Source organism: Neolamprologus multifasciatus, chromosome 5 (genome assembly GCF_963576455.1).
Source record: "Neolamprologus multifasciatus chromosome 5, fNeoMul1.2, whole genome shotgun sequence".
Lineage (NCBI taxonomy): Eukaryota > Metazoa > Chordata > Actinopteri > Cichliformes > Cichlidae > Neolamprologus > Neolamprologus multifasciatus.
The window spans coordinates 5,935,111-5,953,248 of NC_140443.1; the positions used below are offsets into that span (position 1 = coordinate 5,935,111).

General features: G+C 38.3%; 1 protein-coding gene across 1 annotated transcript in view; it reads right to left on the reverse strand.

Moving 5' to 3' along the window:
- Positions 1–10,157: 10,157 nt before the first annotated feature.
- Positions 10,158–18,138, reverse strand: part of snta1 (syntrophin, alpha 1) — a 36,359-nt gene continuing 28,378 nt past the window's right edge. Inside the window, exons 3-8 of the mRNA XM_085159538.1 lie at positions 15,116–15,311; positions 14,648–14,837; positions 14,402–14,532; positions 13,808–14,004; positions 12,435–12,622; positions 10,158–12,075 (exon numbers count right to left, since the gene is read on the reverse strand). Coding sequence (XP_085015664.1) covers positions 11,983–12,075; positions 12,435–12,622; positions 13,808–14,004; positions 14,402–14,532; positions 14,648–14,837; positions 15,116–15,311 — 995 coding nt within the window. The 3' untranslated portion in view covers positions 10,158–11,982. The remainder of the gene's footprint in view (positions 12,076–12,434; positions 12,623–13,807; positions 14,005–14,401; positions 14,533–14,647; positions 14,838–15,115; positions 15,312–18,138) is intronic.

An 18,138-nucleotide genomic window follows, 5' to 3' on the forward strand; every position in this document is an offset into this window, starting at 1 on the left:
ACATTAGAGTGATTTACTTATCTTACCATTGCTGTGATACACTCGCAAGAAACACTGCTCATTTCAAACGTGTAATTATCAAATGCAACATATGGGAAAAATAAAGATCCTGCAAAATGGAACAAGGTTGTCCAGCCCACCGTATTCAATGTACTGCATGTAACATTGTGACAGGGTTTACCACTGATTTTACTGGCTGAGCTTTGGCTAGTGTAATGTATTGTGTTTCGTATTATCGTTACTCTGAAGCAGCCATCAAACGATGAAGGTCAGACAGATGTGTTACATTACACCCACGGTTATAGGAATAATTTCTTTCGTTTGTTCTGTTGACCCATTTAATCGGATAAATCTGACTGGATTCAAGATGAAATAGCTACATGGTTAGTATGCAATGACTAGTATTTCTGGTAAGTATGAAGTAAGCTAGTTAAAAATATAGACATAAATACTTTTATATTATCTATATAGTCTAAATGTATAATTTGACTATGAAAAATAACAAGAACATAATATTGTTGTTCAGGGAACATCAGCAACCACTATGACATTCTCATGCTGAAATCTGATGTTCAAACCAATTAAATCGTAGTTAGTATGATTAAACATACTATGTCTTTTCCCAAGCTGTTCTGCAGGCTGCAGACATGCTTCTTCATTAAACGTTTATGTGATTTCTTTTATTACTCTTTTGAATAAATTTAATGATAGGATATTTCGTTTGGCCACTCTTTTTTTCCCCACTTCACTGATAACAACAGACTTCAAACACAATGCAGAAAAATAACTTTTTACAGCTTGCTTCTTTGTGCAGAGAAAATTGAGCATTTATTCAATGCTTTTATCACGAAGTATATGTATAATTTTACCAAGTAACTATCAGTGCAGATGAGGGCTGTGTGCAATTCTCATAATGGCAAATAGTTCCCAGAATCTCTTTTTTAAAAACTATGGGGAACTTTTTTTTTTTTTTCATTTTTGTCCATTTTTTTCGTCAGCATGCCTAAGACATCAGCTCAGATCTCTCTGATCTTTTATAAATCTGAGCTTCTTTTGCAACGGTAGCCACAGTTGAATGCTAGATGATGCACTATTATGCTGGAAGATGCCTTTGCTGCCTTTTTTCTTTGCAGTACATTCTCCAGTGTAAAGAACATTGACCTTTACAGCTCACTTTAATCAGTGTGTCACACTCAGTATCTCGGGTGATTGACCTGATGTCTGTGAGAATTTTGTCCACCAAACAAATCACTGGAAACAATTGGAAAGAACCAAATCAAAAAAAGTTTTAAGGTTTTTGCACTATCAACTAAGAGGTGGGATGAATATTTCTTTGCATCTTTTGATCTCTGAAAATTGTCATATTTTTGTCAGTTCCTGAGCAAAAGAAATCAATTTAGAATGCTGTTTGGTTCAAAGGAAATTAAAGGGAGGACAAATTGGATTGCCTTGTTGTCTTATTGTTATCACTGTGAGCTCCATTGTGTCTCAAACATGGCATGTCATGCTCAGGTAGTTTTCCTCTTTTACCAATTACAGTTTTTGTGTACCTGCAAAATCCAGAATGCTTTGTGGATGATTGCAATTTTCATATTTCAAATCCAATATGCCGCTCTATCTTTAAACCCTCTCACTTTCTATTTATGTCTGTGTGACAAACTTGTGGTTTTTTTTCTTCCCAAGGGACATTTATTTTTGTCAGGTGCATCTGCATCCATTAGAATCAAATTCACAAGAATGTTTTTCTTCTTTTTCTTTAGTTTCATCCCTTACTGCATCTCTTCCAAGTAATGATACTTTCTATCAGTCTAAAGTGTTTTCAATCAGTCTCCCTGGTTTTTAAGAAATTGACTTAAAAGGCTTGGAGCAGGTGAAAAATGTGGGTGAATTCTAACTTGGGATTCAATTCAAAAAATCATCCTGAGCTCAATCAATCACTGAGAGCTACAGGGATAAATTCAGATTAGAGCCACCATCTAACGTTGTGACTTTTACTAATAAATATTTGTTTTCTGCAAAAATAATTGAACCTTTATTACATTTGACGTGTGCAGAATCTCTGTGTCAGACGTTTAAGACAATGTGTTGCGGTGGTTCGCACCGTTGTCTCACAGCAAAAAAGGTTCTTTGTTTCAAACCTATCTGGAGACTGTCTGTGTGATGTAGATGAGCTGTTTAAAGTACAAAGAATAATGCACTATATAAAACACTATATGCATGTATATTTAATGCTGCTTGTAGCAGTATTTAGAGTAGCCAGTATGACTACAGAAGTGCTATATATTCTGTTCCACATTAATTAATAGCATCTTGGGCTTTTGGAGCATGTTCAGAAAAACAAATGTTGGCTTACTGAAAAATATCAAAATAATAATGGATTGCATTTATATAGCGCTTTTCGGGACCCCTCAAAGTGCTTTACAATTCCACTATTCATTCCCTCTCACATTCACACACTGGTGGAGGCAGCTACAAGTGCATACTGACAGAAGCGAGGCTGCCATATTGCGCCATCGGCCCCTCTGGCCATTACCAGTAGGCGGTAGGTGAAGTGTCTTGCCCAAGGACACAACGACCGAGACTGTCCGAGCCGGGGCTCAAACCGGCAACCTTCCGATTACAAGATGAACACCCAACTCTTGAGCCACGATCGCCCCAAAAAACAGGGTTAGACAAGACAAGTGAACCATTTTCTCTTTGAAACTAAGTTTAAAGCTTTTGGCTGAAGTGAAAAAAGTCGTGATTCATCCTCTGGAAACAATGAATGTCCGTATAAGATTTTATCTAAAAGAAAGTGCATCCTCTACATGTTGGGAAATTCCAGCAATCCTTTCAGCCATTAAAATGTGTAAAAGATGAAAACAAAGGGGAACCGCGACAAAGCTGATATCATAGATCGAGAACGATAAGAAAGTTATTTTAGTTATTTTATAATAATAAACTGTCTATGACGTTTTCAGTAGCAACAGTAAAATACAACTTTAATGGCAACCAAAGAGCTCAGACTATTTTACTTCACAGTACTGTAAAGTGTTGTACAATAAGACACTGTTGTTCCCGAGTACAACAGCCCCACTGTAAAATTACAGTTCAGTGCTGTACATCTAGCTGATAGGACTTTACTCTTTTCAACAGTGCAACTTCTAACAGAATATGATTATTTTTAAGAAACAGATCAACTTTACCCATTGCCTACAGAAATGGATTGTTTTCTATTCCTTCTGTAATAGCCCTCTAATGATTTAGCTATAAAAAGAAATGTGCTCGTGTGAAAACAACACAGAACCTACCTCACCAATCTAGCCTACTTTAATCTGAACAAATTCACATTAGGAACACTGCAATGTAATCATTCATTAGTAACTTTAATTGCATTTGTTAAGCATGAGCCAGTAATTACTTAAATCCTGTTTTCTTCTCACACCCACATACATGCAGCTTGTGGCCTCTCCTTTCTCTGCTCATCAGCCTCGGATAACAAACACAGGAGAACGCTTTGGAAAAGGCACTTTTTAATACATTTCTTTTGAAAAATGGATTATCAAATTAATGGAAACTGCTCAATAACTGCTGCGGTGAGGAATGCTTCCCACCTAATTGAATTAGGGTTTTCATTTCTGTGATTTCTGTGTTTGTTTTTGGCAGCTGCCATCTGTTTGCCTGGGACCAGCTCTATTAATAAGCTATTCAGATTGAGATGGGGCTTTATTCCAGCAACTGTTTCTCACCTCCTCTCTCTCCTTCTCTCTCTCTCCCTGCCTTTCCCTTTTTCTCACTTCCTTGCTCACTCAAATGATTGTCATGGAAATCATCAGAGGTGCCAAACCACAGACAAAAGAAAGAGCTTTAACATACACCTGAGCCAAAAAGAACAGAACTGTATTCTAATTGCGATGGGAACAATTAAGACTGTGCATATTTATTGACAGGGGACTTCACACAGGAGCATATGCTCATGAATACCAAAAAAAAAAAAAAAAAAATGGAATGAAAAGAAGGCAGGATGGGGTGGTGGGGTAGGGGGACTGGTGTGTTTATATGATGATGATACTATATGTTTAAATGGTTAAAATGCCCACAAGCAAAATATCTGTCTGTCATTTCCTTTGCAGCTATTACACGCTCACATAGAATATTTTACTTTAACACTTTTCTAAAAGAAATATGGTCCCTTCCCACTTTGCAATTTTTAAAAAACTACTCAAAGTGCCTGACATCAAGCAATATTAACTCCCACTTTCTTCCTCTCCCTCTCTTTCTTCCTCTCTTCTCCACCTCTCCTGTTGACAGCTACAGTCTCCCTTTCAATGTTCCAAGAACAAGGAAGTCCAATCTGAGCTTTGCTCAGTATTCTGATCACACACCTCTCTCCTCCAGTAAAACAAGTCTACTTTAAAATTCATAACTACATTTGGAAAGAATAAAAGGGTGCCCTGATGGAATATTTCCAAGGAGCTTACTTGAGCGAAAATACAATTCGCTTTGGCATATTTAATAACTCTAACCTGGTCTTTAAGACATACAGTAGTAATAACAGTTTCTTTAAAAAAAAATAAGGTAACTGAAAAAAGAAATTCAGCCTATACCTTAGCATGAAATGACTACCTATAATTCCTGCCTCTAGGAGCCCGGTGAGAGAATAATAGAGGGGGAGGGGGGGTGAGAAAAAAAAGGAAGGGGAAATAAAGGAGACAGGAGATAGTGAGAAGCTCGTCAAAGTTGGAAAGAGTCAGCTTTCCCTTTAATTCTGTTTTTTTTCCTCTTCTGCCCAGGAGGCAGTTTGAATTGAATCAAACAAGCTAGATTGATTAAGCTTGGATGAATGACTTTCCAATGACACAGGATTCGGCGTTAGCCTCACCCCATCCCTCTGTACATATTTGACATGGTTATTGAGGAGTTGATGTAAAAGTGACTGCACGGTTGCTTCTTTTTGGATTCTGCGCAACGTTGACACGTTCGAGCTATACTAAGTGTTGTTGCCGTTGTTCAGTTCCTCGAAAGTCGCATTTGATTCCCGTTGAACCCTGCTTTGATACGAATGCCTCTCAGGAAGAAAAGCACAATGAACGAGTATGAGAAAATAGATAACATGCTCTTCCAATTGGAATATGAATTGCTCTGCTTGAGCCTAAGTATTAATCTCTTGTCCTCTTTCTACTCTGTAGTCCTTTTGTGTTTGTGGGAAGGGAAGAGTGGGGAGGGGGGCACAGTTTTGAATATTGTGGGATGTCCTGTTCTGAATTTGGTCAGGACCAATCAAAGCTTGAGTGCTCTCTCTCTCTCTCTTTCCACACAGAACATGAGTACTCTCTTTGTGATTCTTCTGTGTGGAGACACAGAGACCCCTACTGCCTCTGAAAGGTACACTGACACTGGATTTCTCTCTCATTCCTCAGTATTCCACTGCCACCTGCCTGCTACGAGTGTAATGCCAGTATGAGGATCACAAGCCTGTAATACTGAAAAACTTGAGCATATGTGTTAAACATTTACAAAACTCAATGGCATCGCTCTTTGGTAGTTACAAAAAACCCACCAAAATATATGAAAACACCTGCACAGTTAATACAAGTGTATATATATTCACTCATCCATCTTCCTCTCATCCAGATCAGGTTCGCAGAGTCTCTCTCTCTCTTTCTTTCTTCTCATACATAAACTCTGTGACCTTTTATGTGAGATAACTGTAAGCAAAATGCCAGTAAATACTGATACATTTGCATAATACAAATGTAAGGACATAAGCACATTTCTTTTGTTTGATGTAAAGTACTGTAAAGACGGGATGCACTGAGTAAAAAGCATACTGTTTTTGTCTGAATTAACTCACATTCAAACTCACATTTACACGTATGCAATTACTGTACACTGGAACAGCTATTTTGGATCCTCAGTCCTGCCACGACTATGACAACAGGATATTATTAAATATATCCCTAAGCTTGAGGCTGGGCACAGACCCAGATTGTCCATTTGGCATCATTATTATACTTTATCGCCCAACTAGTGATCTTTATAAAAATGAGCCTTTATAAAAAAAATTGCAATCACTGCTAAATGTAATATTTAGACCACTGGTGCAGCTACTTGGACTGAATAAGTCAATCATCAGTATAATCTCTCTTACTATCACTGCTGTCATCAGCGTCATTCTGAAAATGATGAATGATTGAATTATCACACAGTTTATCTACAACTTTTCATCAACGTGTTGGATAAAGATCAAAAGATAAGTGTGATATGAATGAAAATAATCACAAGTTAAGTACCATAGGTACACTGTAGGAATGACTGAATGACTAAATGTGGCCTGTAGTCTACAGCATTTTGAGTTTGCAATAAGAATGTAGAAAGTACCATCTAAATAGAAGCCCGTAACATGAACATGGAACACATTAGAAAACGTCAACTCTGACAGCTGATTGGGAATGACACACAGGAAGGATGAGGAAGCAATCACAGGTGAAAATAATAAACAACAGGTCAAAGCAATCAGGGACACAGGGTAGGGAGATAAGAAGTGAAAACAAACTGCTTCAATCACCAAAAGAAATGTGAAAAAACACATAAGATTTGAGGGACAAGGGAACGTATAGGGACCAGTGCATAAACACAGAAATGAGGCACAACAAGGATGGAACAGAAGTTCCACCAAAATAAAAAAGACTAAAAATACAAAGAATATGAAGAATATGAACAATCCATATCTTCAACAGAAGATGGAAACCAAAAACCAAACCAGGGAGGTGACACATAATGCCTTTGAATAAAAAAAAGAAAATTCAGTGTAATAGCATCTTATTCAGCATCAGTGTTGGGGAGTAACGGAATACATGTACCGCCTTTACGTATTTAAAATACAAAATATGAGTAACTGTATTCCGTTACAGTTACCGTTTAAAAGGTGGTATTTAGAATACAGTTACTTTGTTGAAATAAATGGATTACACGGCGGTACTTCCCTGTTTCATATTGTCGCGGGTCAGGACTGTTCGGGTTTTGTTTGACAGCTACGTTCTGTTGTTCCAGGCGGCAGCGTTACGGTTGCCATGGTTACATGGTCTCTGCGTGTTTCCTGGGTGAGAGAGCGCCTGTTGTTGTTGTTGTGCTAAGCTAATAGGCAGAATGCTACAGGTATAGCGCTAAAGAATGTAGCATCATAGGCAGTGTAGTCCGTGCTGCAGGGAGAATGGACTGCCATACACGTTATGTGTCTGTGAGCGAGGGAGGGAGAAAAAGGAAAAGGAAGAGCTGTCGTCGAGCAAAAACGGGAGCTGGAAGCATGTAAATATAATAATAACCACTGCAGCCAAGACCAGCCTGACCAGCCCAGTTGTAAGTAAGCTATTAAGACTCGACTGTATGCTGTGTTCGTGTTTTCCTCCGAAACAATAAGTTCCGTTGGAGCAGCCTTTCAACGCCTCTTTTTGTCTCTGGCAAGCAAAGTTGACCCAGACAACAAAGTAAAGCTATTTTTCGGCTACGAGCCCGACACAGAACCCACCGTATTAGCCAGAGGTCCCTTTACTACGGTTCGGAGCCGCGGACCTTCAGTAACAGTAATAAATCACAGCAATAGTACATTCACATAGTTGTAAAATGATACATGATAATATATTAAGTAATCCAAAGTATTCAGAATACGTTACTCTCATTGAGTAACGTAACGGAATACGTTACGTTACATTTTGGGGCATGTATTCTGTAATCTGTAATGGAATACATTTTAAAAGTAACCTTCCCAACATTGTTCAGTGTTGCATAATGTGTACTTTAACAGATATTTCAACATATTACAACCTATCCAAAATAAAAAAGTTAAATATATTTTAAGCTTTTTTTTATATTTTAAAATACACTTTATTTGAAATTGTAGCACAAAAAACTAAACATTCCAACTCTTTAGTAGAAGATGGCGATCAAATCATTTTTTGTGTTTTATTTACCGTGCAACATTTTTTTTTATAATCACAATTATAATAATTTTTATTTCATTTATTTTCCAAAGTCATGATCTGCCTCTTCTTTCTGTCTTTGGGGTTAGTGCACACATTCATACAAGCACCCTGATGCCAACGCAGATAGGAAGCTAATTTAGAGATTTCTTCTTGTATGTCATTTCTGCCTTTCCAGACTTCATCGGGGAAAAAAAGGGTATGACAAGAGTGTGTTTTATCTAGTACAACATGTTCTTGTAACGTCTCGTGCTACTCAAATTGTAATTCCCAACAATTTCTCTCATTTCTAAGCGTCCTTACATTTGTATTGATCAAAATATATTCACAGAACTTGATCCTCCTCTTCAGCAGCATCTGAGAGCCTGACTGACAATTTTAACAGCAGCAACCATAATGGAAGAGGTGAATAGAGCTCCCTGCCGTTGCCACGGTAACGTCTAAACAAGAGGGGTGAGCGCTGAAAGGGGAGGAAGGGAGAAGATATGATCAAATGTGAACACTCTATTGTGATTTGATATACAACTCCCAGTTTGTTATTAGTAGACTCTGCCATTTCTATGTGCTGTTCCGAAACATGCAGATTCAAAGGTGTGTTTAAAAGGCCATATGCACACACACATACACATTAACAGACTGACAGTTTGTCTACTAAAAACAGCATCTGGGCCTCACTGATAACGCTCCTTAATGACAGTAAAAATACAGGAGAGTGGACTGTTTGCTTGCTCTTCTTATAATGGCTAGCAGCAGGCCTAACTGTCTCCATCACACACCCTGCTGACTTAAGCATCTCATCATCATCATCTTTGCTCTTCCCATTCTACAGATCTGTCCGGACTTAATAAAACTGTCAGACCACCAACTGGGACTGTTAAATAAAGACAGCACAGGGCTAGATCCGCTGTCTGAATCTGCTCGGTGGAACGGCTCGTTAAAGACCATGAGATATAAAACACGCAGCTGAATATATCAAGTGATTTGGAGCTGACTAAAAGGAGGCTGGCTTAAGAGGGATTTAGAGAGATGATGTGGGTCACAATGTAGACACATTAACCTCACATGGTTGCTTTGGCTATCAACTAACTTATTTACACATCCAGCCAAGCCATTAAGAGTCAAGCTGCTGGATACTTGATGGACGTGAGGCCAGTATTTACAGTACTTTAGCTCGGTTTCCTCTGCATTGTCCTCTTCTCCAAAAAGCATATAAAGCCACATTTTATATGCTTTTTGATTTGCTTTACTTGCTAAGCTTCTGTCAATAGTCCTGTCTACACATTTGAATACAATAAAAAAACAAAAAAACAAAAATAGTGGTATTACCTAAAACAAATGTTCTCCTGGAAAGGCTGAAAAGAGTTAAGAATTTGTCATAAGCTGAAAAATGAAATTCACATTAAAGTATCCTTAACTGCACTTGCTTGAACGTCTGCTTGAGGCTTGCTCAACATGCCGGATAGAGCCTATACTTCAATTTTAAAGTGACATGCTAATTATATGTCTTTACACGTTAATGAAACATGTTTACACTCCAAAAAAATCAACTTACACAAAAAACAGTAACCAAACAAACTTCAAATGAGCATTTTATCTGACGGCCTGTCGACGGCAACAAAATGACTTCTATGGGAAAACTGCTTCTGTTTTAAGCTCTGTAAAAAGCCCATTAACATCCTTTCTGATGCGTTTATGGTCCCAGATAATAATAAATAAAAAATTAAGTCTATTTTGTAAGTCTTGCTCATACCATGTTTCCAAATGAAGCATTATCTCTGTGGTATGCTCTCTGACTGTTGACTTGTGCTTGGAAAGTGCTTAGCCAATGAGCATATTAGGTTCCACCATCAGATTCACCGCTTGTTGTGCCAGTTTGGGGTTTTTTTGCAACCAAGAAAATGCTCATCTCAAAGTCTATGGGTTAAACTTACCTATGGTAATATACATCTTTAGTGGGCAGACCACAGAGGGTGTTTGCTAGGATTTGCTTCTGCTAATTTTGAGTCAGTGGTGTGCTATTTGGTCCCCGGCCAGTATAAAGAAATGTGTGCTCTAATTGATGAATTTATGTATTTATTAATCTATGGATAATCAGTACAGATTTAACCAAGTTTACATAATAAATGTAGATGATATTTCTTTTGTTTTTAGAGAATTATAATAGTAGTAATAGTATAATAATCAAGCACAAGCGAGGTAAACAATAAAAGTTAAAGTTTATTACATGTTTATATACAAACAACCCTGCAAGGCACACATTTGTTTAAATAAGAATATACAATACATTTGATTCTTGAAAGCAAACAATTTTAGTTGTGTACATATATATATATGTATATATATGTTAATAGAAGTCTGTTTAGTGTTCAAAGAAGAAAGAAGGCCCCAAATTGCAGATGTCCAGTCAGCACAGATAACAACACAAAAGTGACCAACATAACATTTCCATATACTTTCTTAGGTTCTTAAACAAAAAAATACAAAAACATTGAAAAGACCGTGGTAAAACTTTCCAAGCCTGCACTTTCCCTCTGTATTAAGAATACAGTACTTAGCAAAGACATTAAATCATAAAGTTAAACTCCATATCCATAGAGAAGTATAGTTAAGCTGGCTGTATGTCATCTATAAATGATAATGAAAACCTTTGTCAGTGCTGTGAAACACAGGAAAAACATTTTTATTAGATTGTTTATGTTACTGACAAAAAAGGCCAAGACTGATTAAGGCCATTGATACTTAAGATACACTGCTTAGCAAATTTATTACACAACCTGTCATAAAAACAAGAAAACACAAATATCTGTCAAAAATGTGTTTAAAAGTTATATTGCTAATTATTAGTCAAGAAACAAACCAAATACCTAAATCTGCTTAAATCTCAGAAATTAGAAGTTTATCAAGCATAACGTTCAACCACTAAGATTTTTTTTTCTGTTGAGAAATCCAAGTAAATAACTGCACTAGTTGCACTTTTTCAACTTTTTTATGAACAGTAACTTTTAAAATTCATGAATAACACATATATTGTAGCATTATAAATATTTGGATTAGAGAACTTATTGGTGGATTAACCATTACAGAAACATAAAACATTATTTTAGTAAATATCAAAACTGTTAATTCAGGGAAGCTGCAGCATAAACCTTACATCAGGTGATGGTCTAATAAAATTGTTAAGCACTGCAGGTTTGTATTTGGTATGAATATTTTGTAGTTTAAACACAGAAAAATAGCATTTTTAAATATATGGTTTTACTTTTTGTAGAAAAAGGTGAAATGAAAGTTGTATTTCAGCTAGACTGAAAAATCTATTTTACTTTTCTTTTGGAGGTCGTCTTAAAACGCATGAAAAATGTCAGGATATTGGCAAGAATCCACATGAACAGCATATCATAATAGCTCCATTCTGTACATTGTTCAGTACAGACTATTGATTATGTAGCGATCAGCCGTGACATCCTGTCACTCCATTCGAGCTGCCTTTATGAAAATGTTTGTCCAACATCAATCAGGACTTTTATGAAATAACTTTTGTTATTCACAACAAAATGATTTTGTTCACAGCACATAAAGCAAAGATTGAAAGATGAAAAGATTCTCAAGACAAAGGCCCATCTTGATTTATAAAATAAAGATAAACAATGTGATGACAAAAAACGAACGTCTGGGGCTTTAAGCTTAGAAACATTAAGATACAGGCAGTCGTACTCGTTTGTCATCACAAAGTGTCATGACATACTGTGACAGATTTGACAGATGCAAGCTCCCTTAAGTGGCTACTGACTTGCACCAACGTTTTACCTTACAAATACAAGTTCAACAAACAACCATCGTTGCATTGCTGCAGTTCATTCCATAGAAGGATCAGGAGATGCCTGACCAAAGATGATTTTTAGAGGCTTAGGAAGGCTTGTCAGCATTATTCCCAAGCCTCCCATCGTCTGGAGTTTCAGAGTTCCCGGGCTGTACCATAAACTTTATTGAATATTCCTATTGTGACGTTCCGGATAGTTGGCCTTTATCATGCCAAGAGACCGAGTCGCTTGACCTTAGCAGACAGGAAAGAGTGGATTATGAAGACTAAGGTCTTAGGGCAACAATGCAGGTCCAGTTGCTGTAAGAAGATACAGATATGTAAAAAAGAAACATGATTAAATGAAGGAAATCCATATAATTTTGCTTTTAAAAAAAACAAACACTTCTATAAATGCATAACAAGCAGGTCAACTCATCTGAATCGGAATTATCTGAATAACTTAAAGAGTGAAATCTGATTTGTAACTGTCTGAGAGGGAGCATGTAATGTTTTTTCTTAAATGTCAAGGCGATGGCTAACACACAAGCTTAGGTAGAAATCAAATTTAGTCTAACAAGTCTAACAAGTGAGCACTCACCACTCAGAGTAATGGTGCTAATGATTTTACTGATGCATTATCGCCCTGAAATGTCACATATTTCACTTCAAAAACTTACTATCTCAGCCTCGGGACCTCCAAAATCAAGGAACATCATCCGAACGCCGTCGTCTGAGGACATTCTGAGGCGCTCAAAAGGCTGCTGGAGGAGAATATTCTTCCTGACGCCCATCTCTTCAGTGAACAGTGTGAAACCGTCATCGATGTGAACTCCCAGCATGCACTCTTTCCCATTCCAACTGCAGACTGCCAAAGCAGAAAAAACAGTGCTTATGTGGCGTAAAGGTCAAGTAATGATTTATTTGTGATTTCATTAGTACTATCATTCAGTATTGATACAGGGCTACAGAATGCACTTTACTAAATGTGACACTGAAAAGACAGAGATGCAGTTTAAATATTTTTTGCTGTAAGAAAACAAAATTGTTCCAAATTTTAGTTTAGTAAAAAAAAAGTTAGAATTAGTTTCACATGTTGGAATTAAAAGAACCATTTTTAGTTTATACTGGAACATTTTTGCATCATTTTATTCCACCAGCAGAGGGCAATGTGAAACCTTTACTACACAGCAAGGTTTTACACCGCATGGCACTGGTCTCAGAAAGTAGGACTACTCTGAGCAGTAAATCCAGCTGTAAAGCTGTAGGGGGTTTTACTCAGTCTAGATGTAAGCAAAGAGCTAAGACTTTATATACTACAATACATACGACAAAATGCTTTGTCTTCCCTCAAGCTCCTTATAAAAATCCATTGCAAGAAAGTTTGGTTTCTAAAAACCCAAATCTTTTATTAAATTGAAACCAGAAGAATTGTGCAAAGATTAAGGACGTTCTACAAAGGGGTACGGCGCGCAGATCACTGTGTAAAGAACAATAAATCGCACTAATCCTGCTTTGTGAGACGAGCCTCTGTTTTAAACTGGAATGTTTGTGTGTGTCTGTTGAACAGAACTAAGTCTTAAGCCCAAGCAGGAAATGTTTGGTTGAAATAGATTTGAGGTATATTTATAGACATGATTCAAATGTCTGAATCAGTCCCTGAAAAAAAGTCATGTTGTACTGCTAGTTGGATAGTATTTTGACTTTCAGAAGAGGGGGGGGGGCTCCATCTTTATTCCTCTTTAGCTTCTACCTCTAAGGAAACCTTATTTATTTCTGAAAAGTGGTTCGGATACGGAAATGTTACCTGCCATTACAGGTAAATTCTTCTTAAAATATTGTTTAGTTCAGATTAACAATGATTACAAACCAGTGTTTCTGATAGTAATGGGGGGGGACCCAAAACCAAAAAACTCTTACCCTAACTTACAGCATACAGACGCTGCTAACTGAATTACATAATTCATGTGTACTCTCATATAGAACTGACAGATTTATTCGTAAAAGAACTGTGAATGAACCAAAAACTGAAGAATCTTTTCTATCTCTGTACCCGTGGTGACCTCCTTGGTAAGCTCAGCAGCATTGTGGCAACCCTCCACCAGCAGATGAGTCCAGGTCGACAGCTCCTTAGCAGAATCCACCCTAAAAACATGTGTCTCCACGCCTTGCTTTGTGCCTGAACGTAGGCCAAATGACAGCTCAGAATCCAAGACTGGAGAGCTTTTTCCTGGACCAGAGTGGACCAGTCTGAGAAAGGAGGGAGTGGGGTAGGTGAAAGAGTGGGAAAGAAAAGTGTATGAGAAAGATGATAATGAAGACTTATAGAAAATAATGTGGCCATAAGAGCAAATGGTGTTGCAGACAAACTGCTACAGGGTTACAGAGGAGAGAAAAAACAGAGGAAAAACCCATGACTCATAGGTTCTGTTTCCACATGAATATGATGTTATTTGGCAAAACGTCCAACAGTCCAGCTATGGAAAGAGTGAGCATGTGTTCTCTGGGCTAAATCAAGCCGGAGGAAGGCCTGAGCCGAACAGGGTGGGGCTTCTGAAACTCCACCGTTATGTGAATGCGTTGATATAAGAAAGAGAGTGAAAGCACAAGTGTGATGTAATGTAGCGTGTGCTGTAAGGGTGGAAACCTGGTGGTGATGAGCGGGTGGCTCTTTGTCGGATTGTTGAGGCTCTCTTTGCTTTCAGGACACGAGGGATACAAGAGCAGGTCCTTGTCGGTCAGCACAGCCAGTACGGGTTTCTCTGGACCCTGAGATACCTGCGCACGTTGAAGTTTCTGAATTAAAAGTTGTAACAAGGTGTAACATAGAGACACACACACGTGCACAGCCATTTATGGACTATTTATCTTATACCAAAGCATTCTTCCATACCTGCTCTGTAATCCAGCCCAGATGTTTGACTTCCATGCCAGGCTGCATGCTCCTCATCTCCTCCTTCACTCGTGGTAAAAGGCTGGCAGCACCAGCCTGGATGGCATTGTACCAGGATTGGGCCATGGCGGGGTCTTTTGCCCTCAGGAACACAGAGTTCTTTTTGTTGGATGAAATCACCTCAAAATACCTGGCAAATGAGATGACAGAAAAAGAGAATGATGCCAGAAGAAAAACATAAAACTGGTGGGGGAAAAAGCTGTTAGAGGAATTAAAAAGACATGGCAAAGTGACTAAAGCTTAAGGCTGAAGAGGAAGTTTCAGATTTTAACAAAGAGAATGTGAAAAAGACACACGAAGAAGTCCCTTTTACAAAGCCATGTCATTTTCATGTGTGATTTTTTTTAATCCAAATGCATAAACTGTATGAAATATTACATAAATCGCTGAAGCTTTAACATGTAATACCTGTTTTCTGTGTCTGGAGGGCACTGTTTTCGTGACACCTGGCACATCTTCAGCGGGATGCTCCGGGGCTCCTTCACCTCAGCAGGGGTGAGCTCAGTGCCCCTTTGAGGTGTGGAAGGGGGAGAATCCCACGGGAGACCTGCTCCAGGGGACCCAGAGCTTTTAAAGAAGGCAGACATCTCCTTGATGTACTTCACTGAAGCAGAGTGGGAGGGTGTGGGAGATAAGAGAAAAGGCAGAAGAAGTAAAAGAGGACAGAGGAGAGAAAGAGAGAAAAAAATGTAAAAATGAAGCCTCCAGGTTTGGAGATGAGTTGAAAGCTGTAACACTTAAGAACTGCTTCAAAGTGGTGCAGAAATCAACGCACAGTACAAAGAGCTCTATGTCACAAAAGTTCTCCCATACAGAACCTATGATGCTTATGTTGCGTTTCTGTTGTAGGTAGTTGATTCTGGCATGTCTTTAGCAGCCACTGGTGCCATAGAGAAGATGTAATCTGACACTCATATCTCACTCGTGTGTCACATGTCTGGTGCTCCAGCACAAGGATTATGATGTGACCGTTACGGCGTCTCTGTTTGTGCTACTAACAGTGGCATTCTTAGTGCCAATATCAGTTTGCCTGTTATTTCCTCAAAAGCTTGTTAAGCCCTGGAAAAACCTACGTGCACTTGAAAAAGTAATGTATTTATTAGCTTGCTAAGGTCCAAAATGTGGGACTATTTACAAAAACGCAACAGAAAATAAAGATGAAAAACAGAAAACAAAATATACATTCCATCCATCTCAGGCTACGTCCACACGTACCTGGGTATTTTTGAAAACGCAGATTTTTTTTATGCGTTTGCACCTTTCGTCCACACGTAAACGGCGTTTTTTGTCACTGAAAACGGAGATTTTTAAAAACTCCGGCCAGGGTGGATATTTTTGAAAACCTGCAGCGTCAAAGGTGTGCGCCTTTTTTGACGTCACACTGTGCGCCACGTTATTGTTTCGGTGAAATGAATTTCTACAATACTGTTACTGTTAATTGTACTCTCTGCAGTGTTTAAATGCTTACATATACACACACAGTTACTGTCCCCCCACACATATGACTCTGTTCTGCTTCTATGCGCCATCTTTGTTTACTATTTCCCACCGAGGCTTCTAGACTTCTGATTGGCCAACATTTCTACACGGTTAGGAATATAGCGCCACCTGTTGCTTTGGCATGTTCCTAGCAGCGTTTTCCTTCCTTTCTGCCTTTACGTGTGGACGGGATTATTTTTTAAAACGAAAACGGAAAATCTCCGTTTTCAAAAATACCTGTGTACGTGTGGACGTAGGGTCATGAAGGACCAGAGCCTATTTAAGGTGGGATATACTCTGGACAGGTCGTCATCACAGGGCCGACACATATACACAGAAAACCATTTAAAGTAACCTCACATTCACACCTGCAGCCAGCTTTTTAGCAACAGAAGTCTTTGGATTCTAGGAATTACCCAGAGAGCTGTCCACTGCTCTACCCTCTCTAACAACAATAATAACAACAGTAAAAATAATTTGAAAGAGTGGAAGAATGGAAGAGTCTATAAGTGCACCATGACACACTGGTGTGAATATACATGTGTGTCTTTGTGTGTGTTTTCAAGATGACTATCTTTTTGTGGTTTGAAGGACCACATGGAGGTAAAACATCATGAAACATGATGATATCACCGAACTATCAGTGTGACCGAGGATTCAACAGCAGTGTCCAACAGCTTGCTTTGATGAATATGGCTTTTGATATATATAGATCAGTAACCCCGACCCATTAACAGTTAGGACTGGCTAAACTGATGGTGAAGCACTCTGTTACGGGTCATATGGTTGAGTTTCCAAACCACAATGTTTGAGGAAAAAGTAAAGCACAGCAAGAAATACAATGGTGCAACTACTAACTACTGATCAAAGTCTAGCTAAGAAACCCTGTCAACTGATGGATGTAAAGGCACAGGGAATCCTTGTAAATAACAAAGATATTCTCAGGGATCAAGAAAAACAGAGACATGAGTTAGACGGGGAAGCTTATGCAGCACATAAAACTTGAAAATCTATTAAAGGTTTATTGATGCAACATTGTTTGAAAGAGAGACGTCTCCCCGGGCGAGGAGCGCTCCAAGGTTGACTACAGATGTGTCAACCTGTACTACTTCTACTGAAGTCTGGACTCTTGGGGACATCGGAAGAAAACAGGTAGGCTTTCACAGTGTTGAAAGCTGATTAGCATTCATCTGACCATATGTGCTGGGAATGCAGTTCTGTTCATTGCACTGGAAGGCCAGTTTTCTTCTTCCGACAAGCCATCACAATTCTGACACCATATGTTGTGGAGTTCTTTCTTGCAAATGCCTAAGAAGTTAGAAAAACACAGCCCTAGGTGCTTCGTCATAAGGACTTCCAGTTCTGTATGGTGCATGACTGACACAATAGTGTCAGGGCTTTCACATTAATACAACGGGAGGTTAAGAAGTGCAAAAACACACATCCATCCATCTATCCACCCATGTTCAGAAGTGTGCTAAAAACATATTTATGGCTACGTTCACACTGCAGGTCTTAATGCTCAATTCCGATTTTTTGATCAAATCCGATTTTTTTGTCTGCTTGTTCACACTACAAATAAAATGCGACAGCAAACGCGCTCTAGTGTGAACGCTCAAAGCGGCCCGCATGCGCAAAAGAAGACGTCACACACAGGGTTTTAATAGTTTTGCAATTTTCATTAGTTTTTATTTTTATTTAGTTTTGACTTCAGATTTTCAATTTCATATCAGTTTTAATTAGTTTTTACCAATTGTTTGCTAGTTTAGTTTAGTTTTTATTTTTTTGAAAATCCTTAGTTTCAGTTTAGTTTTGATTAGTTTCAGTTATAGTTTTAGTTGTGTTTGCAATAATTAAGTGTAACAAAATCCCAGTTTCATCATATCAGTCATTCTCTTCTGCTTATCCTTGGGTATGTTGCTATTCCAGCTACCATACTGCACCCTGGACAG